This window comes from Stenella coeruleoalba (genome assembly GCF_951394435.1).
Source record: "Stenella coeruleoalba genome assembly, chromosome: X".
Taxonomy (NCBI): domain Eukaryota; kingdom Metazoa; phylum Chordata; class Mammalia; order Artiodactyla; family Delphinidae; genus Stenella; species Stenella coeruleoalba.
The window spans coordinates 93,977,490-94,005,159 of NC_137152.1; the positions used below are offsets into that span (position 1 = coordinate 93,977,490).

The 27,670-nt window shown below is 52.5% G+C and overlaps 1 protein-coding gene across 1 annotated transcript in view; it reads right to left on the reverse strand.

Annotated features, from left to right (window-relative positions):
- LOC307180639 (uncharacterized protein) overlaps positions 1–27,670 on the reverse strand; it is a gene marked incomplete at its 5' end in the record, with an annotated part of 97,304 nt that continues 69,634 nt past the window's right edge. The window contains 2 exons of the mRNA XM_079911005.1: positions 1–3,671; positions 21,130–21,203. Coding sequence (XP_079767131.1) covers positions 3,443–3,671; positions 21,130–21,203 — 303 coding nt within the window. The 3' untranslated portion in view covers positions 1–3,442. The remainder of the gene's footprint in view (positions 3,672–21,129; positions 21,204–27,670) is intronic.

Sequence of the window (27,670 nt, forward strand, 5' to 3'; positions counted from 1 at the left end):
AGTAGCCCCCGCTCACCGCAACTAAAAAAGAAAGCCCTCGCGCAGCCACGAAGACCCAACGCAGCCAAAAATAAATTAATTACTTAATTAAAAAAAAAAAGGCTGGCAATTGCTCAAAAGCATTTGTGTAAGACATTAACATTAAAAGACAACCTCAACTTTCACCAAATCTACATGAGTTAGCAATATCCTTTTTAAAATGTGTAGTAGACAATCCGAAGAAGCTGAATGAGCTCACTTTAAGCAGAGAGCGTGGGGGGACTTGGTGTTTGTTGCTATCAAGAAGGCTGACTTTAGAGACCACAGAACATAGAACTAGATAGCCATCTCACACATCTCCAAGGAACTACTCACTGTAAGGAAGTGAAAGTTGAAGGAACCCAGTGCGGATGTATTGAGGTTGATTGCTTCTAATCATATCTAATCTAACTTCATTTGTCACTTTAATATAATATGGCTAGTGTTTTTCTTCAATATGTATTAAGGCTGAAGAGGAAGGAACAGTAGATTACACAGTGAGTTTATTTTATTAGGAAAAAGAAATTTCGGAGGTTATGCTTTGGGTCCAGAAGTATAAAGTAGTGTATAATTGAAACAGTATTTAAAAGGTTTTGCAAAAGAGAAAGGAGAGGATATGTGATTAAATTAATTTTGCGGTACGCGGGCCTCTCACTGCTGTGGCCTCTCCCGTTGCGGAGCACAGGCTCCGGACATGCAGGCTCAGCGGCCATGGCTCACGGGCCTAGCCGCTCCGCGGCATGTGAGATCTTCCCGGACCGGGGCATGAACCCGTGGCATCGGCAGGTGGACTCTCTTAAAACTGTTTTAATCTAACATTTAATGATCCTTATCATTTAAAAAATTCCAACTGCTGTTTTTATCTTCTTCCAATTTGACTAGTCCATACAAGAATTAGGAAAGGAGCCTCTTTATCTCCGAATTAGGAGGGACGCCAAGAAGAATCCAAACAAACAGGCCTTGCTAAATGACCCCCCATTCACTACAATTACCTTATTTTCCTTAATCTATCATATTCCTCCATGACTGTCCACTCTTCATCACACCTAGCATAAGATACACAAGTCTAACCATTTGCTCATGAAGGATCCCATGACACATAAAACTTATAAATTTGTACGCCTTTCTTCTGTTAATCTGTTTTTATCAGTTTCATTTTCAGACCTTGCCGGGACACTAAGAAGGTTGAAAAAATACTTTTTCCTTTCTTACAATACATAACATTGACCATTATTTTATGTCTATTGCCATTAAAGAGAAACTGGCCTATCCCACACATAAATCATAAGCTACCACATACTCTTTCCTTAGCTAACTTACTGAATTCAACATTAGGTTTGTTGAGGACCATAACCAAGCATCCAGGAATACATTTTAAGCACACTCTTACGATTTAAAAATGATTCCATTATTTTTCAACTTTTATGAGTACAGGATTCTATAAAATTTCTTTCATGATTTGTTATGGGTGGAAATGTGCCAGGGACTTCAAATTTACTATGATTAACATTCAAAATACCTTAGACAAAAGCATTAATAGGAGAATATATAATAACACTCATCAATATGAGATTCCTGTGAAAGACTGTACTTCGGTAACATTCGACCTGGGGCATAAAGTATCAAAAACATAAGGAAAGAAGTTTCTCAGGTACATTCAAGTACACCAGGAGCAAGTTGTTTTCCGACATACATAATTTGCTTAATAATAAATTATCCCTAGTTAAGCATGAGATAAATAACTAGAGAACCTCTTTGGAGCAAAATGTAGTTCTCATTACTATACATACCAAGGAAGCAAAACCTTTTTTTGGGTGTGATGGATGTGTTCATTATTCTGAGTGTGCTGATCATCTCTCACGCAGAACATATGTCAATAGTTATCAAGGTGTACACTGTAAACAGGGACGTTTATCTTCTGCCTATTATACTCCTATTAATAAAGCTCCAAAGGAACATACCTGTGTGTCTAGGGCAAAGTAATCAAGGAGGAAAGAGGTTGAGTGATCAGGGCAAAGAGTAGCCTGATCTTGTTCATTGCTGGCCATGCTTGGTAAATAGTTTCATTCTAATTTCAATGGGAAATTATTGGAGAACGTCAGGCAGGGGCCTGATACGATTTGAATGGTGGAAGGCACTAAAATCACAGGTGTGTGAAATTGGAAGAAACAGTGAACTCCCTAAGTCTAGGTGCTCTTAAGAGAGGTCCATAGGTTTCCTTAAACTTCCTGAAGTAGCTGCTAATTTGTGTATGTATGTACAGATATGCATTTAAAAAAAATTAATTTCCACAGTATTCATCAGCCTCTTGATCATAAAGATGTAGGAACTTTTCATTGATTTACCCGGAAATTAGTTAGAGATATCAAAACCTGGAGAAGTACAAGGATGTGTTCAAAATCAGAGGTGGCAGGTTGATGAGGTCATAAGGGGATTATGATGCTGACCACCCTCTCTGGGCCCCTCATCTCTCCCTGCCCCAACTGCTGATTCACAGAACATAGTCGTTATAAAAAGTTGGCATACAGCACATGAAGCCAATGTCTGCTGAACCCTGACCCACTCACCCACACCAACAGGAGAGCATGCCAATGGTATGGTCCATAAGAGGAGATCAGCCAGCACAACTACTGGAAACAGTCCCTTATGACTCCCCCATGAAACCTGTATAACTTTCTAAATCACCTATGGGTGCATTACTGTTAAAATCACAGAAGAACAATACATCATAAACAATAATAAGCTATTCCTCTTTCAATATTACTGAGCCTGCCCTGTGCTGTAGACCAGAAGAGTACTACAGAATTGGCATTTGACAGCTCTAGTTTTCCTCCTGTACAACAAATGAGTGTATGCTGGATCCTTCCCAGTAGAGATTTCAATAAGGTATAAAAAAAACTTCTTAAACTAGGAGGCGCTATATAGCAAGGTACATTTCACATGAGAAGTTTCACATCATCCTTCTCAGAGATTCCAGTGTAGGATGACAGAAGTTCCTTTTCTCAGCAATCCAGGGGCCAAACAGGATGCCCTCAAATTCTCTCCTAGCTCTAGGGTTTATGAAAGTGTCGGGCTATTTTTTATAGCTTTAAAAGGTACTGAAATAACCCTGCCTTTGCTCAGTCTTGAGCATGAAGAACGTGCCTCCATGGCACCAGTATAAACTGGATTAAAACAATTCAGAAAGTCACCTTTGTAAAAAGCAAGGGGGTAAGACACAGAGTACACCTGGGAGTTATGTTCCATACCTATCAGATGTGTGAAATCGGCTCTAGTAATAATGGCCTTTTCTGGGCTTCGAGTTTAAACTGAGTTTGGGGGTGTTGGAACTTACCAAATAGGTTGATATTTGAATTGCACCGGCAGAGCTCTCCTGATCATCACGATGAACAATTACAGCGACTGAGTATACCTGGACGCGGTGCTAGCCAGACACTAACAAGAGGAAATTCGGTGAGAGACCTGCCTTGAGAGGGGAGCCTATTGTACAGAAGGGGGAAACAGAATCAAAGCACAACTGAGGGCTGTACTGCGTACCTATCAGAAGTGTGAAGTCAGTGTCTGATCTTCGTCTGTGCTTGAACTCTGGGTTCACACCAAGGCAGTGCATGAGCTGTTGATAGTGCCCTTTGATCTTCTTACCAAACTGTGACCTGAAACAGAAAGAAAGTATTGTTGAATACCTTGGCCACAGATACAGATTAATTTCCCTAAGAATTCAGCATGAAAAAAGTAAAAAACAAAAGAACAAAACAAAACAAAAACACAGCAGCCTTTTTCTAGTTCTGCAAAAGAAACCCATGCAGCCACTGCCTACCCTTAGGAGAAATAAGCCTACAGCTACAGATGGTCTGGACTTTATACTGCAAACCCACTGTGATGTAATCCACTGTGACCATTTGGTCACTTCATATGGTAATTTGCTGGCATTGAGGCTCATGGTCAGAGATACTGATCAGCCTTTCTGCTTCCCTAACATACTGTCCCTGAGGTTAGTGAAATAAATAAATAAACGGTCAGACCTACAGATCCACAGATACAGAAATGTTCTCCCACTTATAATTGATTGATTTCCACGTTTGGGTTTTGTTCAGCACTGTCAGTCACATAGCTAAACAACTTACAGAAGTGGACCGAGCCACTTCAGTAAGATGCTCTGTAGGGACCAATCTCTACACATATTCCAAAAAGATCCATTTTATAGGAGCACACACTAGTGTGCATGGCTAGAACCTCAATTTATTCAAAGTGGCTAAGGTCTTCAATCATATCCTCATCAAGGTAATTGTGGCCCTAACCCTGACCAATTCCAAACAGAATACACCACAGCGCCTCCTGCTTCAAAACTGGAGGGTCAATGACTATTTGTAAGTGTCTAAATGATTTAACAGCATAACATTAGTAAGAGGCACACAGGATATGATCCTCAGAGGATCATCCCCCAAATCTCCACAGGGTCCCCCACCCCCACCCCGTCTCTTCCTTCAGGTCTTTATGTCCCCTTCTCAGTGAGGCCTTCTCCATACAACCTACCTGCAGGTGAAGATCCCTCCCCCGACCTATTCCCCTTCCCTGCCTTCATGTGCTGCACAGCACGCATCATTATAATACACGTGGGTCTCATTGAGCTTACCTTTCAGTCTCCCCCACTAGATGTGAGCCCCATGTAAGCAAGGACTTTAGGTCTCTTTCGTGTCTATATTTCCAGCATGAAGAACACTAGTATCTGGCACATAGTAGGTGCTCATCATTGGCACATAGTAGGTGCTCAGCAAATGATGAAAGTCACCTTTGGCCACCAGCCCTAATGTTCATGCCATTCCCAGAGCTGACCCTGTTACCTGTACAGTGTGCATCTTTCAGAATCTCCTCCCCGTATTTACATTCTCACACAAGAGATCATTAAAAATAGATACCCTACGCTTTAATGAAGTGGTTGAATAATTCTACAATACTTAAAACAAAAGCCACCTGTTTCCAGCCCTAAATGGAGACACAACCAATTACAGCTCTGTAAATGAAACCAGAATCAACTCCTTTAGCTTGGTGTTTTCACCCATATGATTCAATAACATACTCAAAATATGATTATCAGTTTCGGTTGGCATAGTTTTTCTTGTCATTCTCGTATACGCTTTTCATAGATAATTTTAAGCAAATTAGATGGAACATAACTCCACTTACCCACTATAGGGGAGGAGAAAACTTCTACACTTCTAAGTTCTACACTTGGCCTTCAGAAATTTAAATTAGATTAAGAGGAGGAAAAAAACCAATTTTAATTACTTACATAGAAATGGGAATTTCACAAAAGTTATCTCCGGAAGTGTGGCTCTAAATGGAAATTTTCTTTATAAATGTAAATGTCCTTTGGAAGAGGTAAAGAGTTTCTCCTGCCTCTGTTGGGATTTGGTTGCTTAGCTCAAAAGAATCCACATGCCAAAGTGGCATATTTTGGGGTGACATATTCTGAACCCCTTCACCCACCAGCTTCAAAAATAACCACTTTCTAATTGTTTTTGTTTTGCTACAGTATTTCAAACATATTGACTTCACCCATAAATCCTAAGTTATACACTCCATATGATCTAATGTATCATATCCTGTAACAGATAAGGTCTTAAAAATGCCCAAAATACACCATCACTGCATTGAACAAAGGTTACAGTTATTCCCTAATGCCCCATGAAAACATTCATGTCCCATTTAACTGTATTATAGCTACCTTCGTAGGTATGAAATGCTATCTCCTTGTGATTTTAATTTCTATTTCCATAATGATTAATGATGTTGAGCATCTTCTCTTGTACTTATTGGTCATTTTCATAGAGTGATGAGGTCAGGCATATTGGCATATTGAATATTTTAAGCTGGAGGAATTTGAGAAATGGCATTTGCAAGGACTTTTTGATCTTCCTCTGAAGCCGGTCATAAACCCTCATGTGAGCAGTGCCCTCCCTTTACCTGGCAGAAAGGAGCATTCTTATCTCTGAATTAGAAGGGACACAGAGGAATGTGAATGAACAGGACTTGCTAAATTTCCCCCATTTTACTACACTTAACTCATACTCTGTCCCTATCAGAGCTTCCATGATTTTTCACTCTTATCAAACCTAAGCATAAAAACACTCAGGTTTATCCATTTCTTCAGGTCTTCATTTTCTTATGCAGGCTCCTGAGTCACATACATTTACATTAAACACATTTGTATGCTTTTTGTCTTGTTAATCTGTTTCTTGTTACTGGAATCCCAGTAGAGAAGTTAGAAGGGTAGGGAAAAATGTTTTTTTCATTTCCTACAAGAGTAAGGGATTGGCAGCCTGAGAGCCACGTGTGTGTGAATCCATCCTGTGGCACCCTGGTTCACCCTGGCAAAACCACTAGTTTCTGTGGACCTTGGTTTTCTGGCACAATGAGTACTTATTGAATCTGTGTCTGTCAAGGGAACAGGGACAGAAAAAAGGCTTTGAGTTGCTTCTTTTCATGGGGGAATTGCCGTTATTCCCCAAGGTGAAGAACCTGGAAAAATAATGAGGAATCAATCCATAGTGAGACTCACAGGTGAAGGCTTTGTTAGGTAATTCCATCTGTGGAGGAGGTGGAACCTCTCTTTACTGTCCACCCTCAACAAGGTGGGCAAGTTGCGGCAGAGCATGAACACTTTCACCCAACACGTTCCCCACCAGGTGAAGGCAGCTGGGCTTTGTGAGATTTCCTGTGTTGACCTGAAATGCAGAAAGGCAGCTGCCTGGCCAGAACTGAGCACCTCAGGGCCCTTGTTGTCCTCCTTCCTCTTATTGAAATCGAGGGCAGTCATCATTTAGACCCTTAAACTATAACTTGCTTAATAAATAATACTGTGTAACCTGCCTTCACCAATCAAGCTCATCTTAATTGTTCTTGCAAATTGCATACCCTGCAAGCTTCACGCAGCTTAGACAGTATATCACAAGACTCCTTTAACCACCCCCTATAGACAACACCTCTGACTATGGGTTGCTTAGATTTTCAGGAACTTGGAGCGAGTCTTAAGCAGTTCAAATGGGTCAAGACCACCGGGCCTGCGCGAGTGTCTGATGGATGACTTTTTGGTGTCAGAGGGCCAAAAACTCCACCCTCAGATCATGCTGACACCACCATTTTCTGAACATGCGTCCCACAAAGCAGCATGTAGTTCACTTGTGCCTGTGCAGAATGATTACTCACCTTCTTCTTACCTCCAATCAGCTTTCCCCACTCTTCAGACCACCCTGCTTCTTTATCCTCTATCCTGAGTCCCTGGCCTTCAGGGAGGCAGTTTTGAAATTTGTTCTCCAGTCCCCGCACTTGGCTGCTTCACGAATAAGCTCTTTCTCTGCTGCAAACCTTGGCATCTTAGTGTTTGATTTGCTTCACGTTGGGCAAAGAAACCTGATTCGGTAACATTGCCCTGGAAATTTCTACCACCTCTGCCCAAAAAGTAGAGAATATGTGAGAAAAGGGGCTGTGATTCAGAGCCTGAGACAAGGATGGAAGTAGCTGGACAGCCTGTGCAGGTCCTCAGTGGGGGAGCAGAATGGAGGCAGAAAATTCTGCGGCGTTAGGGGCAGTCAGCAGGCCAGTTGTGCTGCTGTGTGGTTGATGCAGAGCCCATGGATTTTTAAAAGCAGCGTTTCTTTTTTTTTTTTTTTAATTTATTTATTTATTTTATGGCTGTGTTGAGTCTTTGTTTCTGTGCGAGGGCTTTCTCTAGTTGCGGCGAGCGGGGGCCACTCTTCATCGCGGTGCGCGGGCCTCTCACTATCGCGGCCTCTCTAGTTGCCGAGCACAGGCTCCAGACGCGCAGGCTCAGTAGTTGTGGCTCATGGGCCTAGTTGCTCCGCGGCATGTGGGATCTTCCCAGACCAGGGCTCGAACCCGTGTCCCCTGCATTGGCAGGCAGATTCTCAACCACTGTGCCACCAGGGAAGCCCCAAGAAGTGTTTCTTTTAAGGGTGGTTACACTGGGGAGTGGATCTGGACAGGGGTGATTTCAGTCTTCTGTAATAGTGAAGATGGGTTTTTTTTTCCTTAAAAAATAATGAAGTAAGGATTATATTTGTCAATGGAAATAGAATCAAAAATATCCTTACAGTCAGTTGTTGAGTAACCCAATACAGTGGACCCTTGAACAACACGGGTTTGAACTGTGTGGGTCCACTTATACATGGATATTTTTCACAGTAGTAAATACTACAATCTACAGGATGCAAAGTTGGTTGAATCCATGGATACAAAACCATAGATACAGAGGAACCACATACACAGAGGCTGACTGTAAGTAATAGACGGATTTTCAACTGCAGGGAGGGTCAGCAGCCTTAACCCCCACATTGTTCAACGGTCTAGGCAGCTCCTTAGACTGTCGTTTTTAAGTGATCTTTATTTACATCTCTCTCTCTGTGTCCTCAGGGAACAACCTGCTGCGATGATACATGCCCCAAATTAACACTTCTTATCTCTGCGTGGTGGCTTCAGTGATTAACTTCCTTTTCCCCTCTATACTACACTATCTCCATTATGCAAACCTTACTTTTCATGAAGAGCATTTTCTTTTCACCAAAACGAAGGAAAATATAAATAAAGGTACCAGTCAGGCAGAAAAAAACCTGCAAGTCACTGTGACCCATACCCACCTAGGTGGTGTGGACACCACCTACACCAGCCCTGGGAAGGCTGTGGAAGGGGCGCTGGGTCCCTGGCAAAGAGCGGGAGGTGATAAAGCACAGGCAGTGCCTGTTCTTGGGACCTTCTCACCTGGGATGGGAGCAACTAAGGCTAGCATAACCTCAGGCTTATGAGTGATACCAACTTAACAACATCTTTTTTTTTTTTTTTCCCCAGTACGTGGACCTCTTACTGTTGTGGCCTCTCCCGTTGTGGAGCACAGGCTCCGGACGCGCAGGCTCAGCGGCCATGGCTCACGGGCCTAGCCACTCCACGGCATGTGGGATCCTCCCAGACCGCGGCACGAACCCGTGTCCCCTGCATCGGCAGGCAGACCCCGAACCACTGCGCCACCAGGGAAGCTCCTAACAACATCTTTTGAAAGTGTACTTGTTTAAACTTCTTTTAGCTCTAAATAGTTCTGTGAATGGTGAATAGTAAAGTTTTCCACTTATTGTTCCATGACAGACATTGCAGATATCATTTGCCCAATGCAAGGAAGGAAAAATAATTACCTTTCTACCCTTCCCAAGTTCTTATCTGGGGCCACTATAACAAAAGAGAGATTAACAAGAGAAAAACAAGTTTACTAACATGTGTATCACTTGTGACACATGGAAGTCCCCAGAGTTGAATAAAAGGTTTGGTTAGAACTTGAGTTTACATAGTATTTTAGCAAAAGAACAATACATGTTTAGAGAAGTGATAATGAAAAAGAACCTTGAAATTTCTAGAGCGCCAATTGTAACAAGGGAAATATATGGGAAACTAATGTAGATAAGGGCTAGTTGGTAAAGTTTTTTATGTAGATTCCTCTGGTGCTGTTTCCAAATTGAGAAGGTCTAATGTTTTTTCCAGGGATTAACTTTTCCTTCCTGGTTGAAAAGGGAGGAGGGACACCTTTGAAAATTTATGTCCTGCTTTTAGGCAAATAAGGGGAGGGCAGGAAGTTTTTCTTGTATCTACTTCTTTGTATTTGCGCTTCACCTTAAAATAATCCTTATGCCAAAGTGGCACATTTATACAAATTAAATAAGTGTAAAATCTGCTATATGCATATACATTGTTTGCTGTGTATATTCAGATACCCATGTCCTGTTGGTCATTTATACACGGTTTTAAAAAAAACAGGTTAAATAACCAGGCTCTGTTTACTACTGGGCACTGGAATTTGGAGGAGGCTCTTTCGATCATTTCAATCAGTCCCTGTGCTGGGATCTTTTTTAAGACAAACTAGGAATTTCAATTATGATTTTAAACTTAGGCAACCATCAGTTCTAAAAACTTCTAACAGTATAGGGCATAGGGATGAATTTTTAACCTAAAGTTACAGCTCCATTTCCATGTGTGTGAATAGTATGAAAAAGCAAACCCCAAACTTTTAGGGTCTTTCTGCAAGTGATGGGAAAAATACTGACTGTTTTTATCTGTTTATAGATCTATGAAATAAGAGGATAATGAAACAATTAAGTTTTTTAAAGAAATAAAAATTTAAGAACAAAAGGAATAAACTACTGAGGAATAAATACAACCAAAGAAGTGAAAGACATACATGAAAACAAGAAAACACTGATGACAGGACTTCAAAGAATACACAAATGTATGGAAACATATCCTCTATTCATGGATTGGAGGACTTAATATTGTTAAGATGTCAATAGTACCCAAAGCTATCTACACATTTAATGCAATCCCTATCAAAATCCCAACAGCATTTTTTACAGAAATAGAAAAATTCTAAAATTCATAAGTAATTTCAAGGGACCTCCAAATATACAGTCTTGAAAATGAACAAAGTTGGAGGTCTCACACTTCCTGACTTCAAAACTTAAAACAAAAAGGCGTTACACTAATCAAAGCAGTGTAGTTCTGGCATGAGACAGACATGTAGACCAATGGAGAAGACTAGAGGGCCCGGAAAACACCATCTTGTATATGACCAAATGATTTTCGAAAGGGTGCCGATACGTCTCAATGGCAAAACAGTCCCTTCAACAAATACTACTGGGCCAACTGTATAACCACATACAAAAGAAAGATACCATATACTAAAATTAACTGAAAATATATAAAAGAACTAAATATAAGAAAAACTATAAAACTCATAGAAGAAAACAGGTGAAACTTTCTTGACAGTAGTTTTGGAATTTCTTGGATATGACATGAGAAGCACAGGCAGCTGTGGACAGGGAATGTTGCCTGCCATTCCACTAAACAAAGAATGTTGCCCACCATTCCAGTTCTACAGGGATCAAGCCATCAGCCACTGCAACCACCCCTTGAAGGTGCACCCTGAGGGAAATTCAGGATGGAGAAAAACAGGAAGCATTCTGCACTTTGGAAACTGGCCCTAGATAATGAAGATAAGGAATAATTTCAGTGAGCCAAGATTCTTGCATCTTCCCATACATAGAAAAGTACTAAAATCATTAACTTCAGATGTCTGTTTTTTGTGATTAACAGTAATCGTTTAAATGTTTTTTCCAGCAAAAAAAAAGTCCTTTATGTCCTGGCTCCTCCCTTACTTCTTTAGCAGTTCCTTAAAAGCTCTCTGAGAGTCTCTCTCCCAGGCTATAGTCCTAAGATCCCACAATAAAACTTAGGCACAACCTAAAAGTTGGGAGTTTTGTCAACACAACAAGAGCAAAAATAGACAAATGAGACTACATCACACTAAAACGAATCATAGGACACAATCAACAGAGTGAAGAGATTATCTACAGAATAGAAGAAACTACATGGAAATCACATATCTGATAAGGTGTTATTATCTAAAATATACAAAAAACTCCTACAAACTTAAAAACTTGAAAACAAAAACCTGATTAACGAATGAGCAGGACTTTAAATAGACATTTCTGTAAAGATAAATACAGATGGCCAACCAGAAAATGCAAAGGTGCTTAACATCAATGATCTCTAGAGAAATGCAAATCAAAAGCAAAATGAGATGTCACCTCCAACACATTAACATAGCTACTATCAAAATAAAACAAAATACGGATATAGATGAGAATGTACAGAAATTCAAACCCTTGTGCACTGCTTCTAGGATTAAAAAACGGAATAACCACTATGGAAACCAGTATATCAGATCCATATGACCAAGTAATACAGATTCTAAATACATATCCAAAATACTTGAAGGCAGTGTCTTCAGGAGATATCTGCAAACTCATGTTTCTAGCAGCACTATTCACAATAGTGAATAGGGGGAAACAACCCAAATGTTGGTCTTCAGGGGGATGGATGGAATATGAGATATACAGAAAATGCAATATGATTCATCCCTTCAAAGGAAGAAAGTCCTGAGACATGGAAAAATATGGATAAAAATTGAGAACAAAATACAAGTGAAATAAGCCACTCACAAACACAAAAATACTGTCCTCCATGAAATGATTCTTGAAGTGCATGACTTTGATTCTCCAAGGAAAAAGAATCAAATGGTTAAAGGCAAAATTCTAACTAAAGGTTTTTGACATCTAGTCACAGGTTGTCATTAACATGCAAATAACTGCACAGCTGTGTACAAGTATGGTATAATTGTAGAGAATATGACTCTGGACTCTTTAGCTTTCCACTGTGAGCTCACCATCTTATGTTGCTCTTTCAGTACAGTGTCTCAATGCAGTTAGCCCTCAGTATCCATGGGGGATTGGTTCCAGGAAGCCTGTGGATACCCAAATCGGCAGATACTCATATCCTTTACAACTAGCCCTCTGTATCCGCGAGTTCCATATCTGTGGATGTGGAACCCACGGATATGGACAGCTGACTGCAATTCTTGTCAATTACTTAAAGTGTCATGATGAGGTTCCCTATGGGACAGCTACCTGTCATGAGGATGAATCCTCAAACACTTCTGCTATATTTTCAGTCCACCAAAGAATGCCTTACAGCTGGAAGGAGCTGGTGTCCCTTCTCTTCAGAGCTAAAGCGATTTCAGTCTCTCAAACAGTTTGTTTAGACTTTATATACGAAAAAAACTTTAACTTTAAGCAAAACTTAAAATGTCACCCAATCCAGTCACGCCGAAGTTCCCCTTAAGCTTTCCCTATCTAGGAAATTCCTACAAGTTCCCTTTCACTTAGGAAATGTACCAGTATCCTCTTAAGACTCCAAGTTGGTCTTCAGGTGGATGGATAAAGAAAATATGACATGTACAGAAAACTGAATATTATTCACCCCTTAAAAGGAAGTAAGTCCTGTGACATGGAAAACTATGGATAAAACTTGAGGACAAAATGCAAGTGAAATAAGCCACTCACAAACACAAAAACACTTGGGTTAAGTACTTAACGCAAGTAAAAATACGCAGTGGTTAAGAATCCGACTGCCAGTGCAGAGGACACGGGTTCAATCCCTGGTCCGGGAAGATCCCACATGCCGCGGAGCACCTAAGCCCGTGTGCCACAACTACTGAGGCTGGGCTCTAGAGCCCGCGAACCACAACTACTGAGCCTGTGTGCTGCAACTACTTGAGGCCGCATGCCTGGAGCCCGTGCTCTGCAATAACAGAAACCACCACGATGAGAAGCCTACGCACCGCAACGAAGAGCAGCCCCCGCTTGCCACGGCTACAGAAAGCCAGTGCCCCAACGCAGCCAAAATAAATAAATAATAAAATGCACTTATCTTTTCAGCTGTCAATTTTCTCATTCATTTTTCCTCTATTCTATACTTCATGTAAGCTACATTAATTTTTGTTTTTTTAGTTTTTTGTTTCTTTTTTTACTGCACAGGACATTTTTTTTAGGTATAACTGACAAACAACATTACATTATTTTCAGGTGTAAAACATAATAATTTGACATTTCTATACTTTCTGAAAATGATGATAACTCTAGTTAAGACCAATCACCACGGAGTTACAAATTTTTGTGTGTGATGAGAATTTTTAAGATCTACTCTTAAGATCTTTAAGATCTACTCTCTTTAAGATCTACTCTCTCAACTGTTAAATATGCAACGCAGTATTGGTAGCTATAGTCACCATGCTATACCTTACATCTCCATGACTTATATACCTTATAACTGGGAGTCTGTGCCTTTGGACCCCCTTTGCGCATTTTGCCCATCGCCCACTCCATGTCTTTGACAACCACCAATCCGTTCTCTGCATCTGTGGCCTTGCTTTTTCTTCTTGTTATCATTTTTTTCTTTGTAAGATTCCACATGTAAGTGAGATCGTACACTATTTATCTTTCTCTGTCTTATTCCACTCAGCATAATGCCCTTGAGGTCCCATCCATGTTACCACAAATGCAAGAGTTCATTCTTTCTTATGGCTGAATAATGTTCCACTGTAAATATATACACATTTCCTTGATCCATTCATCTGTTGGTGGACACTTAGGTTTAAGCTGCGTTAATCTTAATAACTGTCTTCCTTCTGCTAGCTTGCGGTTTACTTTGTGGATCTCTTCCTGTTCTTTAGTAAAGGGTTAACTACTTGATTTAAGTTTCTTCTTTTTCAATAAACATGTTTACACATTTGGAATTCTGTAAAAATACAGCAAAATATACCCTACGATTCACTTGTTTAAAGTGAGAGATTACATACTTTTTACTAGAATCACAAACTTAAACGCTCCTCTTCTAAGTCAATTATAGAACATTTTAATCACACCGAACAAAAAAGCCCCATATGATTATCAGTCATTCCTATATCCCACCAACAGATAAGAAGGCAGCAGGCCCGAACATAGGCTCATAAGGATAAAACACAGTTTTCTTGGCAAAGTAAGCGGTAAACTCCAACAGAACAAAAGGCGCTGTACTCAATAAGTTCCAACTTTAACCAGTGTGACATTGGTGCAATATACATGAATATCTAACAAGCAGACATCAACAACCACAAATAAAAACATAGAACATCTATTTCACTCAGATAAAAGGGCACCAGCAGTACTGTCATTATCCAGAGAAAGGCCGACCTCACAGACTTTCCGGGCATAAAGACACGTGCTCTGGGACGTGGCCCACATGACACCTACCCTGCTCCTCTCCTCTGGGTGGACGCCGACGCCGGAGAACGTACCCTGGTCACGCTCACCCACACCCTGGTAACGACAGACTCGGTGGCCCGCGCCTCAGAGCCACTTCCGTGGGAGACAGAAGAGGAGAGGAAGGAACAAGGCGGAAGCCTAGCGTCCAAAGAGGAGGGGCACGTGAGACACCCTACGCTCCTGCCTCCGGGCACAGACAAGGGCACCCTACCCTGGGCAGCTGTCCGAAAAGAAACGGAGGGGACCTAGCAGGACACGACGTCGACTCCGCACAGACGCGCCGACGCCACGGCACGCCTATAGCGCCGTGAGAGCAGCCGAAAAGGCAGAAGACTACCTATCGCTACCTGAGCCTGCTGGGGCCGGGGAGCAGGCGACATGCACACAGCCCTCTGCGGCCCGCTGCCCCCACCTGCATTCAACCCCGGGAGCACACATACGCACGCAGAAATGACGCGTGCTTCCCTCCGCAGACGGGGACAACTTGGGAGCGGCCATCGAGCAACGGCCAGGGCTTTGGCTTTGACCGGGAGAAAGTTCTATCCACAGCGGCACCCCCGAGGCGGTTACAGGGAGAAAGTACGAGAGAAGGGACCTTTTGTACACGCTCTATAGGCGCACGTACACGAGCTTACGCACGACGCACACGTGATACGCACGCGCGCCCACGCACACGTTCGTGTACCTGCGGGCTTACGAATGAACGAGTGGAGCAGGGAACGAGTGAATGAACCGACGAACGAGTCCGGGGGGGTTTGAGGCGAGAGTACAGACACACTCCCATGGAGAGCTCCCCAGAAGGGTCTACTGAACTGATGGCCCTCCCCAGGGTCATCTGTCTGTGCGGATGGAGGGGAGCCGCCGGGATGTACACCTGTCCCAGCAACTCCAAACCACCTCCCTGCACCCCCGACCCCGGGCACTCCGTGGCAGAGTGACCGCCTGACGCCCCTGGAGCTGAGCAGGGGCAATGTGCCCCAGCTCCCTTGGGTCCCCGTCAGTGCCTCCCGCTGCCACAGTGGCCTAGACCCTCTCGGGCCTGCTCCTGAGCCCTTAAGCCAGTTCACGTAGCGGGATGAGAACAGCAGAGAGGCAACCACGCAGGAAGACGAGGAACCCAGGTCCCTGTGCCACCTCTGTCTCTGAATCAATGTCCTGAGAGAGCCAGGGTCCTGCCCGACACGACCCAGGTGGATGCCCGTCCCCAGGTGTGCAGACATGACAGGGTCCCGGTCGCCAGGACCTGTGGGCCAGGCAACGTGGACTCCAGACCCCTCCCAGAGGGGTGTGGAGATGGACCCACCGAGGCACGGATTCCTTGGGAGGTCTTTACCTGTGCGCTCCTACTGCCAAGGAGAAGCCCCAAAAGGAAGAGACACCGCCTCCCCCAACACCCCAGTAGGTCCCCCCCCCCCCCCCCACTCGGAAGGCTTGGGTGGCTCTTGGGCCTCCCTGGGCCTTTTTCCCTGGGCCTTTTTTGATCCGCAAAGGGCGGAGGGAGAGGCCACGCTCGCGAAGGCGCTGGGCATTTCTGGAGCAACAGTGCCATCAAGCGGAAGCTTTTTCAGCACGGCCTCCAGCCCCTGCCTGTGCATACCGTGGGGAAGGCCCGTGACGGGGAGGAGGGCTGGCTTCGGAGCACTGGGAGCATTCCCGGGCCGAACCTGGCCGCCCGGCACGCCTCCGCGGTAGGTGTGGAAGCCACACGCGGTGGGGTTCGGGGCCGGGCTCGCCCACCGAGGAGCCCCTGGCTGCCAGGCCCGCCGCGCTCCCCACCCTCGGGGCCGTGGCCTCGGCAGCCGCCATGTTCAGGAACAGGGAGCTGAAGCTCCCACCCCAGGGCATCTGGCCCCTGGATCCTGGCCCTCCCTGCAGGAGCGAGGCCGGCCAGTGGGGTCCCTGGGGTCTCAGGGCCACCGGGGACCCAGGACCCGCTGCCGGTGCCCCGGCGGAGGCCCCGGGCCCAGCCACCGTGGACCACGGGGAAAGGGGAGGAGGTGGCCGCCCGGTCCCCTGTCGGGGGCAGCACCCTGCAGACAGCCCGGAGAACGTGTCCTCGTTAGTGCTTGCTCCCAGACGCAGACGAGGAAGAGCAATGCAGGGGCGCTGTGCACGTTCCACCCTCTCGCAGTTGGATCTGGGTTTCGGTTTCTGTACTTCTTGCTCCCGCCATGGAGAGTCCCGATCCCAGGCCCCGCCGCATCCCGTGAGGCCCTTCCTGTGCCGCAGGACACAGGGTACCCAGGACCCACTGGCGATGGGACGCCAAGTGGGCCACGATCGATCGGTACGCAGAGAGGGACGGCACCGGCCGCAGCGAGGGGATCCAGGTCCGTTTTCCGCACCCGAGCTCACCTCGGGAACAGGAACTCTGCGGCCGGGGGACGCCCTATTCCTCGGCCTCCCTCCCCGTGGACGACCCGGGGGTCCTCTCGTTTGGGGAAGACTCCTGGGAGTTTTCACAAGCGGCTCCACGTTCTGCAGGTGCCGCCGTTGGCCCCGGCCAGAGGGGCACGCTGAGAGCACCTGCGGCGGGCCACCAGTCAGAGCGCCTAGCTACCTCAGGACCCGGCCCCAAGGAAAGGCTCTGCCCACGTAAGATGGCCTGACAACGTGTCGGGCGACTCACAGGCGCGAAAGGAGAGGGGCGCGGGGAGGGTTTCGGCGCCCTTCCAGGAGGGGTACGTGTGGAGGGAGGGAGGGGTCCAGCCTGGAGACTTGCTCCCAGTCGGAAGCCCTCCCCCACACCGCACCCCGCCCCGGGACCGGACCCCCACACACACACCAGCCCACCACGCACCCCCGCCCCGGCAGATAAGAGCTGGGCCAAAGGGCAGGAACGGGCCACCGCACAGCTTGCTCCAGAAGCGGCCTATCGGGTCGGCCGGGGACTCGAAGGCACCGCCGCGTGCCCAGGAGTATGCACCTCCTTCCCGGCCTTGGCAGACAAGCTGGACGAGTGCTGGTCATGGGGGAGAGGGTGGTCAAGGGGGGCGGGAGAGGCGTTCCTCTCAGTCCATCAGAGGTGAGCTTCAGGCAGCTTCTTCAGACCCCTTCCCCTTGATTCCCTGGCTGGGCTGCAGGTGCAAGCACAGGGCCGAGACCCGGAGGGCCAGGCCGCAATGCAAGCCGGGGCCTTTCCTTCTCATCGCTGAACTGAGGCTCAGGGCCTCGTGGGGAGAAAGCTGAAGCCTGCTGCAAATGCACGGCCCGGGGGTCCACTCGGCGGGGCTCTGCTCAGCTCCTCTCCTCTCCTCTCGTGTCCTGCCCTCTCCTCTCCGAGAGCCCCGTCCGGGAGCCCTCGGGACAGGCCAGGTCAGGCCTGGGCCACCATCCCGGAGACCGCGCGAGACGGCAGCGCAGCCACCGACTGACTGGACTCTTCGGCTCAGGTGAAGGCCTCCTCCTGCGGTGGCTCCTGCGTCCCGCGAGCGCCGTCCCCTTCTGGACTCGGACTGCCAGCTCTCGCTGGGCCTCGGCCACCCTCGGCACCGGGTAGCCAGGCTCCACGTGTCGTCTCTGAGCTGGACAGAAGAAGGTCGGTGGGCCCGCCTCGGCCGCTGCCGCCAAGGGCGGCGGAACTCCCGTTGCCCGCGGTGGTCTCTGGCTGGGCCGCACCGCGGCCCAGAGAGGCTTCCGGGGCCCTGGGCCCGCCTAGGCCGAACCTCCTCTGGCGCCGAGGGGAAGGGACACGCGGCCAAATGCCCGCAGAACCGCGGCCCGGCCTCCTTCGGAGCAGCTTCCTCCAGTCCCGCCCAGACGTGGCGGCCACCAGGGTCCACCGAGACTCCACTTCCTGTAGCCCCACACGCCAGGCGGCCGGGCTGTGCGCCTTGTGCCACTGCCCGTCTCTGGAGCGTCCACGGCACCGCCGGGCCTTGGGCCACGCTTCCCGCCCCTTCCCAGGCGGAGCCCTTGACTTCCCGGGGCCACTGTCCAGTGTTCCCGACTTCGATCCTTCGTCACTCCTCCCCAGGAAGGGACGGGTACAGGGTTCGCGGGATCGGCGGACCCGTTCCTCTTGATGGCACTACTGCACCACGAATGCCAACCTGCCCTGCCCCTTCCCCTCCCCCAGGCCCTCTCCTTCTGCCCTTTGCCGAGGGAAAAACGAAATGCCAACCTCTGCCCAACCTGCCAAAGGCAGGATGGCTCATCAACCCGGCCACTTCAGAGGGGCGCGCCTCAAACTCTGGCCCTGCATCCTGCGGGGCCTCGTCTCTGTGGGGTCCTCTTAGCCTGCCGTTACGACTCCCCATCCAGGCACCCAGCCGTTGGACCGGCAGCTGTGTCTTTAGCAGCCCACATTTGCCTAACGCCTCGGGAAACACTCTGAGCGTGAGCACAGAGATCCAGTCACGTCTGGCCGGTGCCCGGCGAGGCACCTTCTCACCAGTCACCGAGGGGCAAGCAGCCCGAACGAAGCAAAGGGCCGGCAGCCCACAGGCACAGACGCGGTGCGGGACGAGCTCGGCCTCCTAGGCCAAGACGATGGACTTCCCCCGAGGACCTGGCTCTTCTCCCGCGGCGGCCCGGGGGCGGGAGGGTGGCAGTGGGGTTTGGTGTCCAGGCGTGGACGGTGGCACGCACGGGTCCGTCGGGAGGGCCGCCGGGCGCTGCCCCAGAGACGCCGGAGCGGGTCAGTCTCCTGACACCGCCCAGGGGAAGGCCAGGGATGGGAAGACACCCCCGGGGTGGGTGTGTGGGTGGGTGTAGGCTCCCGCCAACTCGCTGTGCTTTACACCTCGGAGCGACTGGGAGCCACCGCGGACTCCTCTTTAGTTTCTTTGCGGTGCACTGGCGAATGTGGTTTAGACACAGGTTCCTGCCCTTAAGCACCCTCTCAGCGCCTGCCTGGTCGCACTGACTTGGGTGGAGGGCGGGGTGGGCCACTGGGGGCACTGCCGCCACCGGCCCCACCCATGTTGGCTGAAGGAACACACTCTGGATGCCAAGTGCTCCGCGGACACGAGGCCTTGGAAAGAGAAGAGAGCTCTGGTCCACCGCCGCCTCGGGAAGCACCACGCCTCCTCCGTGCTGAAAAGAACCGGAGGGACGGCACGGGACGGGACGGGATCGCATCTTCTCTCCTTTTCCCTGGCTTTTGTCTCAGCACGCCTTCCTCTCTTTCTCTGACTCCGAATCTGCTGCGCCTCCGGGCCTTGGCAATTCTTTCAAGCCGCGGTACTGAGGTGCGTCGAGGAAAGAAAAGCCGCAAGAGCCCCGCCGTGCTGAGTGCACGTCTTCCGGGACCCACGCCCCACGCCGGAGGACTTGACTCGACGCCCAGATATTACCGTGAAGGGCTCTTGGGATGGCCAAACAGGGTCCTCTGGAAGGCAGTGTCACCCCAGAAATGCCACGCTGCCCTTGCTGCTCGAACCCTGCCTCCGCCCTTCGCTAACCACGGAACGTCAGCCGCGCCGCCGACCCCTCGCTAAACCACGGCGCCACACGCTCACCAGCCCGCCTGGAGAAGCCTTCAATTACTCTGAGCCAGGGTAGGAGGCGTCCTCCTCCCGGCAAGACTGTTTCAACAGAAGACAGGAAGGAGAAGGGAGAAACAGAGACAGAAAGAAAACACCTCCGGCTGCCGGTCACGCACCCACTCAGGCGACATGTCCCACACGGAAGAAGGGGACGTACACCTCCCGGAAGGCCCCACACTGTCAAGTTCCTTGGTTTGTCAAGAGGCAGACTTGGGGAGTGCAAGGAGCCCCACAGAGGGCTGCCCCGTGCCAAACCTCCACGCCGCCCAGCGGGCGCCCCCTCTTCATCATCCCGCAAGGGCACGTCCCCGAGTCCTTCCTGGCTTGGTGGAGGGCCACGGCGGAGAGAGCCGGGCCCAAGAGCGATCAGGAGAGGACGGGAGGAACGGCTATCACGGGCTCCACTCAGAGCACAGGAGGCAAAAAGCCCACGAGGCCTGGCTCCCCCTCAAAGGGTCTCCCCACCGCCGGCCCCCACGTCGGGCTGGGCTGGCACTGCTGCTTCTCGGGGGTGAGGTGGGGCGCCGAGTGATCACGTCACGGGCGGTTGGCTTCACGGAGGCTGGAGCCCAGACCGGGCCCTGGTGCCGGTGCAAGCGGCCCGGGCCCGATCCCTTTCCACTCTCCCCGCCCCCGCAGGGCACGGACCTCAAATGCTACGCACCGATCACCTAGGGTAACCGTACACAGATGCTCGTCCACGCACCTCTTTCTTCCGGCCCCCCAGTCAGGATCTGACTCGAGAGCCTTTCCTACCGTGGCCAGGAACTCCGGCACAGTACACCAGTGTCCCCGTGCCACGATCCCACCTGGGAGTCCCTCCTTCTTGAGCCTTGCTGAACTAGCAGAATCACTGACTTTTTCCTCTGATGAAATAGACTATCTCGGACGGGGGAAGGGGAGAGAACAAAAGAGCACGCACTCACCCAGAACACCAGCGCCTGGAGATGACCGACGTCCCCGGTTTCCCTCTTCCTCCTTTCCTTCCGCTCTGCCTCCTCTGCAACGAGAGAGAACCGAACGCCCATCACTCAGTGTGGGACCACCACGGTGCCGGTGAACGGGGGGCTGGGGGGGTCCGCGTACACCCCCGCCCGCACAACCTCGAGAGAGAGTGCCTCCGGTTCCTACTCGAGTGTACCGGCACCCCCGGGCCAACCAAAAACTTCCAAACGAGGCGCAAGCGTGAAGAATCAACTCCACGCGTCCTTCGGAAATGGCACGGATGCCAGCCGGGGCAGGGGGGGTCGTTAGACAGAAGCAGTTTGTACACAAAGAAGCGCGTCCAGTGAAAACCTTGATCCCGTCATTCCCCCTAAATCTCCTTCCGGCGGGAAGCACAGCCATCACACCCTGGCGTTGACAGGCGCGGAGCTTGTCTCCTCGGCTCTGCACACGTGGGACTATGGCGGGACACCCCCAGGTATCTTGGCAAGCCCGCGCGCGTCCTCCACAACTTCCCAGCAGTTCCTAGGACGCGTGGGTAAAGGGGCACCCACTCGTCTCCCCTCTGGCCGCACAAAGGTCCACCGCACGTACTTTCCGGGCATAAAGGGCACGTGCTCTGGGACGTGGCCCACGTGACACCTACCCTGCTCCTCTCCTCTGGGTGGACGCCGACGCCGGAGAACGTACCCTGGTCACGCTCACCCACACCCTGGTAACGACAGACTCGGTGGCCCGCGCCTCAGAGCCACTTCCGTGGGAGACAGAAGAGGAGAGGAAGGAACAAGGCGGAAGCCTAGCGTCCAAAGAGGAGGGGCACGTGAGACACCCTACGCTCCTGCCTCCGGGCACAGACAAGGGCACCCTACCCTGGGCAGCTGTCCGAAAAGAAACGGAGGGGACCTAGCAGGACACGACGTCGACTCCGCACAGACGCGCCGACGCCACGGCACGCCTATAGCGCCGTGAGAGCAGCCGAAAAGGCAGAAGACTACCTATCGCTACCTGAGCCTGCTGGGGCCGGGGAGCAGGCGACATGCACACAGCCCTCTGCGGCCCGCTGCCCCCACCTGCATTCAACCCCGGGAGCACACATACGCACGCAGAAATGACGCGTGCTTCCCTCCGCAGACGGGGACAACTTGGGAGCGGCCATCGAGCAACGGCCAGGGCTTTGGCTTTGACCGGGAGAAAGTTCTATCCACAGCGGCACCCCCGAGGCGGTTACAGGGAGAAAGTACGAGAGAAGGGACCTTTTGTACACGCTCTATAGGCGCACGTACACGAGCTTACGCACGACGCACACGTGATACGCACGCGCGCCCACGCACACGTTCGTGTACCTGCGGGCTTACGAATGAACGAGTGGAGCAGGGAACGAGTGAATGAACCGACGAACGAGTCCGGGGGGGTTTGAGGCGAGAGTACAGACACACTCCCATGGAGAGCTCCCCAGAAGGGTCTACTGAACTGATGGCCCTCCCCAGGGTCATCTGTCTGTGCGGATGGAGGGGAGCCGCCGGGATGTACACCTGTCCCAGCAACTCCAAACCACCTCCCTGCACCCCCGACCCCGGGCACTCCGTGGCAGAGTGACCGCCTGACGCCCCTGGAGCTGAGCAGGGGCAATGTGCCCCAGCTCCCTTGGGTCCCCGTCAGTGCCTCCCGCTGCCACAGTGGCCTAGACCCTCTCGGGCCTGCTCCTGAGCCCTTAAGCCAGTTCACGTAGCGGGATGAGAACAGCAGAGAGGCAACCACGCAGGAAGACGAGGAACCCAGGTCCCTGTGCCACCTCTGTCTCTGAATCAATGTCCTGAGAGAGCCAGGGTCCTGCCCGACACGACCCAGGTGGATGCCCGTCCCCAGGTGTGCAGACATGACAGGGTCCCGGTCGCCAGGACCTGTGGGCCAGGCAACGTGGACTCCAGACCCCTCCCAGAGGGGTGTGGAGATGGACCCACCGAGGCACGGATTCCTTGGGAGGTCTTTACCTGTGCGCTCCTACTGCCAAGGAGAAGCCCCAAAAGGAAGAGACACCGCCTCCCCCAACACCCCAGTAGGTCCCCCTCCCCCCACTCGGAAGGCTTGGGTGGCTCTTGGGCCTCCCTGGGCCTTTTTCCCTGGGCCTTTTTTGATCCGCAAAGGGCGGAGGGAGAGGCCACGCTCGCGAAGGCGCTGGGCATTTCTGGAGCAACAGTGCCATCAAGCGGAAGCTTTTTCAGCACGGCCTCCAGCCCCTGCCTGTGCATACCGTGGGGAAGGCCCGTGACGGGGAGGAGGGCTGGCTTCGGAGCACTGGGAGCATTCCCGGGCCGAACCTGGCCGCCCGGCACGCCTCCGCGGTAGGTGTGGAAGCCACACGCGGTGGGGTTCGGGGCCGGGCTCGCCCACCGAGGAGCCCCTGGCTGCCAGGCCCGCCGCGCTCCCCACCCTCGGGGCCGTGGCCTCGGCAGCCGCCATGTTCAGGAACAGGGAGCTGAAGCTCCCACCCCAGGGCATCTGGCCCCTGGATCCTGGCCCTCCCTGCAGGAGCGAGGCCGGCCAGTGGGGTCCCTGGGGTCTCAGGGCCACCGGGGACCCAGGACCCGCTGCCGGTGCCCCGGCGGAGGCCCCGGGCCCAGCCACCGTGGACCACGGGGAAAGGGGAGGAGGTGGCCGCCCGGTCCCCTGTCGGGGGCAGCACCCTGCAGACAGCCCGGAGAACGTGTCCTCGTTAGTGCTTGCTCCCAGACGCAGACGAGGAAGAGCAATGCAGGGGCGCTGTGCACGTTCCACCCTCTCGCAGTTGGATCTGGGTTTCGGTTTCTGTACTTCTTGCTCCCGCCATGGAGAGTCCCGATCCCAGGCCCCGCCGCATCCCGTGAGGCCCTTCCTGTGCCGCAGGACACAGGGTACCCAGGACCCACTGGCGATGGGACGCCAAGTGGGCCACGATCGATCGGTACGCAGAGAGGGACGGCACCGGCCGCAGCGAGGGGATCCAGGTCCGTTTTCCGCACCCGAGCTCACCTCGGGAACAGGAACTCTGCGGCCGGGGGACGCCCTATTCCTCGGCCTCCCTCCCCGTGGACGACCCGGGGGTCCTCTCGTTTGGGGAAGACTCCTGGGAGTTTTCACAAGCGGCTCCACGTTCTGCAGGTGCCGCCGTTGGCCCCGGCCAGAGGCGCACGCTGAGAGCACCTGCGGGGGGCCACCAGTCAGAGCGCCTAGCTACCTCAGGACCCGGCCCCAAGGAAAGGCTCTGCCCACGTAAGATGGCCTGACAACGTGTCGGGCGACTCACAGGCGCGAAAGGAGAGGGGCGCGGGGAGGGTTTCGGCGCCCTTCCAGGAGGGGTACGTGTGGAGGGAGGGAGGGGTCCAGCCTGGAGACTTGCTCCCAGTCGGAAGCCCTCCCCCACACCGCACCCCGCCCCGGGACCGGACCCCCACACACACACCAGCCCACCACGCACCCCCGCCCCGGCAGATAAGAGCTGGGCCAAAGGGCAGGAACGGGCCACCGCACAGCTTGCTCCAGAAGCGGCCTATCGGGTCGGCCGGGGACTCGAAGGCACCGCCGCGTGCCCAGGAGTATGCACCTCGTTCCCGGCCTTGGCAGACAAGCTGGACGAGTGCTGGTCATGGGGGAGAGGGTGGTCAAGGGGGGCAGGGGAGGCGTTCCTCTCAGTCCATCAGAGGTGAGCTTCAGGCAGCTTCTTCAGACGCCTTCCCCTTGATTCCCTGGCTGGGCTGCAGGTGCAAGCACAGGGCCGAGACCCGGAGGGCCAGGCCGCAATGCAAGCCGGGGCCTTTCCTTCTCATCGCTGAACTGAGGCTCAGGGCCTCGTGGGGAGAAAGCTGAAGCCTGCTGCAAATGCACGGCCCGGGGGTCCACTCGGCGGGGCTCTGCTCAGCTCCTCTCCTCTCCTCTCGTGTCCTGCCCTCTCCTCTCCGAGAGCCCCGTCCGGGAGCCCTCGGGACAGGCCAGGTCAGGCCTGGGCCACCATCCCGGAGACCGCGCGAGACGGCAGCGCAGCCACCGACTGACTGGACTCTTCGGCTCAGGTGAAGGCCTCCTCCTGCGGTGGCTCCTGCGTCCCGCGAGCGCCGTCCCCTTCTGGACTCGGACTGCCAGCTCTCGCTGGGCCTCGGCCGCCCTCGGCACCGGGTAGCCAGGCTCCACGTGTCGTCTCTGAGCTGGACACAAGAAGGTCGGTGGGCCCGCCTCGGCCGCTGCCGCCAAGGGCGGCGGAACTCCCGTTGCCCGCGGTGGTCTCTGGCTGGGCCGCGAGAGGCTTCCGGGGCCCTGGGCCCGCCTAGGCCGAACCTCCTCTGGCGCCGAGGGGAAGGGACACGCGGCCAAATGCCCGCAGAACCGCGGCCCGGCCTCCTTCGGAGCAGCTTCCTCCAGTCCCGCCCAGACGTGGCGGCCACCAGGGTCCACCGAGACTCCACTTCCTGTAGCCCCACACGCCAGGCGGCCGGGCTGTGCGCCTTGTGCCACTGCCCGTCTCTGGAGCGTCCACGGCACCGCCGGGCCTTGGGCCACGCTTCCCGCCCCTTCCCAGGCGGAGCCCTTGACTTCCCGGGGCCACTGTCCAGTGTTCCCGACTTCGATCCTTCGTCACTCCTCCCCAGGAAGGGACGGGTACAGGGTTCGCGGGATCGGCGGACCCGTTCCTCTTGATGGCACTACTGCACCACGAATGCCAACCTGCCCTGCCCCTTCCCCTCCCCCAGGCCCTCTCCCTCTGCCCTTTGCCGAGGGAAAAACGAAATGCCAACCTCTGCCCAACCTGCCAAAGGCAGGATGGCTCATCAACCCGGCCACTTCAGAGGGGCGCGCCTCAAACTCTGGCCCTGCATCCTGCGGGGCCTCGTCTCTGTGGGGTCCTCTTAGCCTGCCGTTACGACTCCCCATCCAGGCACCCAGCCGTTGGACCGGCAGCTGTGTCTTTAGCAGCCCACATTTGCCTAACGCCTCGGGAAACACTCTGAGCGTGAGCACAGAGATCCAGTCACGTCTGGCCGGTGCCCGGCGAGGCACCTTCTCACCAGTCACCGAGGGGCAAGCAGCCCGAACGAAGCAAAGGGCCGGCAGCCCACAGGCACAGACGCGGTGCGGGACGAGCTCGGCCTCCTAGGCCAAGACGATGGACTTCCCCCGAGGACCTGGCTCTTCTCCCGCGGCGGCCCGGGGGCGGGAGGGTGGCAGTGGGGTTTGGTGTCCAGGCGTGGACGGTGGCACGCACGGGTCCGTCGGGAGGGCCGCCGGGCGCTGCCCCAGAGACGCCGGAGCGGGTCAGTCTCCTGACACCGCCCAGGGGAAGGCCAGGGATGGGAAGACACCCCCGGGGTGGGTGTGTGGGTGGGTGTAGGCTCCCGCCAACTCGCTGTGCTTTACACCTCGGAGCGACTGGGAGCCACCGCGGACTCCTCTTTAGTTTCTTTGCGGTGCACTGGCGAATGTGGTTTAGACACAGGTTCCTGCCCTTAAGCACCCTCTCAGCGCCTGCCTGGTCGCACTGACTTGGGTGGAGGGCGGGGTGGGCCACTGGGGGCACTGCCGCCACCGGCCCCACCCATGTTGGCTGAAGGAACACACTCTGGATGCCAAGTGCTCCGCGGACACGAGGCCTTGGAAAGAGAAGAGAGCTCTGGTCCACCGCCGCCTCGGGAAGCACCACGCCTCCTCCGTGCTGAAAAGAACCGGAGGGACGGCACGGGACGGGACGGGATCGCATCTTCTCTCCTTTTCCCTGGCTTTTGTCTCAGCACGCCTTCCTCTCTTTCTCTGACTCCGAATCTGCTGCGCCTCCGGGCCTTGGCAATTCTTTCAAGCCGCGGTACTGAGGTGCGTCGAGGAAAGAAAAGCCGCAAGAGCCCCGCCGTGCTGAGTGCACGTCTTCCGGGACCCACGCCCCACGCCGGAGGACTTGACTCGACGCCCAGATATTACCGTGAAGGGCTCTTGGGATGGCCAAACAGGGTCCTCTGGAAGGCAGTGTCACCCCAGAAATGCCACGCTGCCCTTGCTGCTCGAACCCTGCCTCCGCCCTTCGCTAACCACGGAACGTCAGCCGCGCCGCCGACCCCTCGCTAAACCACGGCGCCACACGCTCACCAGCCCGCCTGGAGAAGCCTTCAATTACTCTGAGCCAGGGTAGGAGGCGTCCTCCTCCCGGCAAGACTGTTTCAACAGAAGACAGGAAGGAGAAGGGAGAAACAGAGACAGAAAGAAAACACCTCCGGCTGCCGGTCACGCACCCACTCAGGCGACATGTCCCACACGGAAGAAGGGGACGTACACCTCCCGGAAGGCCCCACACTGTCAAGTTCCTTGGTTTGTCAAGAGGCAGACTTGGGGAGTGCAAGGAGCCCCACAGAGGGCTGCCCCGTGCCAAGCCTCCACGCCGCCCAGCGGGCGCCCCCTCTTCATCATCCCGCAAGGGCACGTCCCCGAGTCCTTCCTGGCTTGGTGGAGGGCCACGGCGGAGAGAGCCGGGCCCAAGAGCGATCAGGAGAGGACGGGAGGAACGGC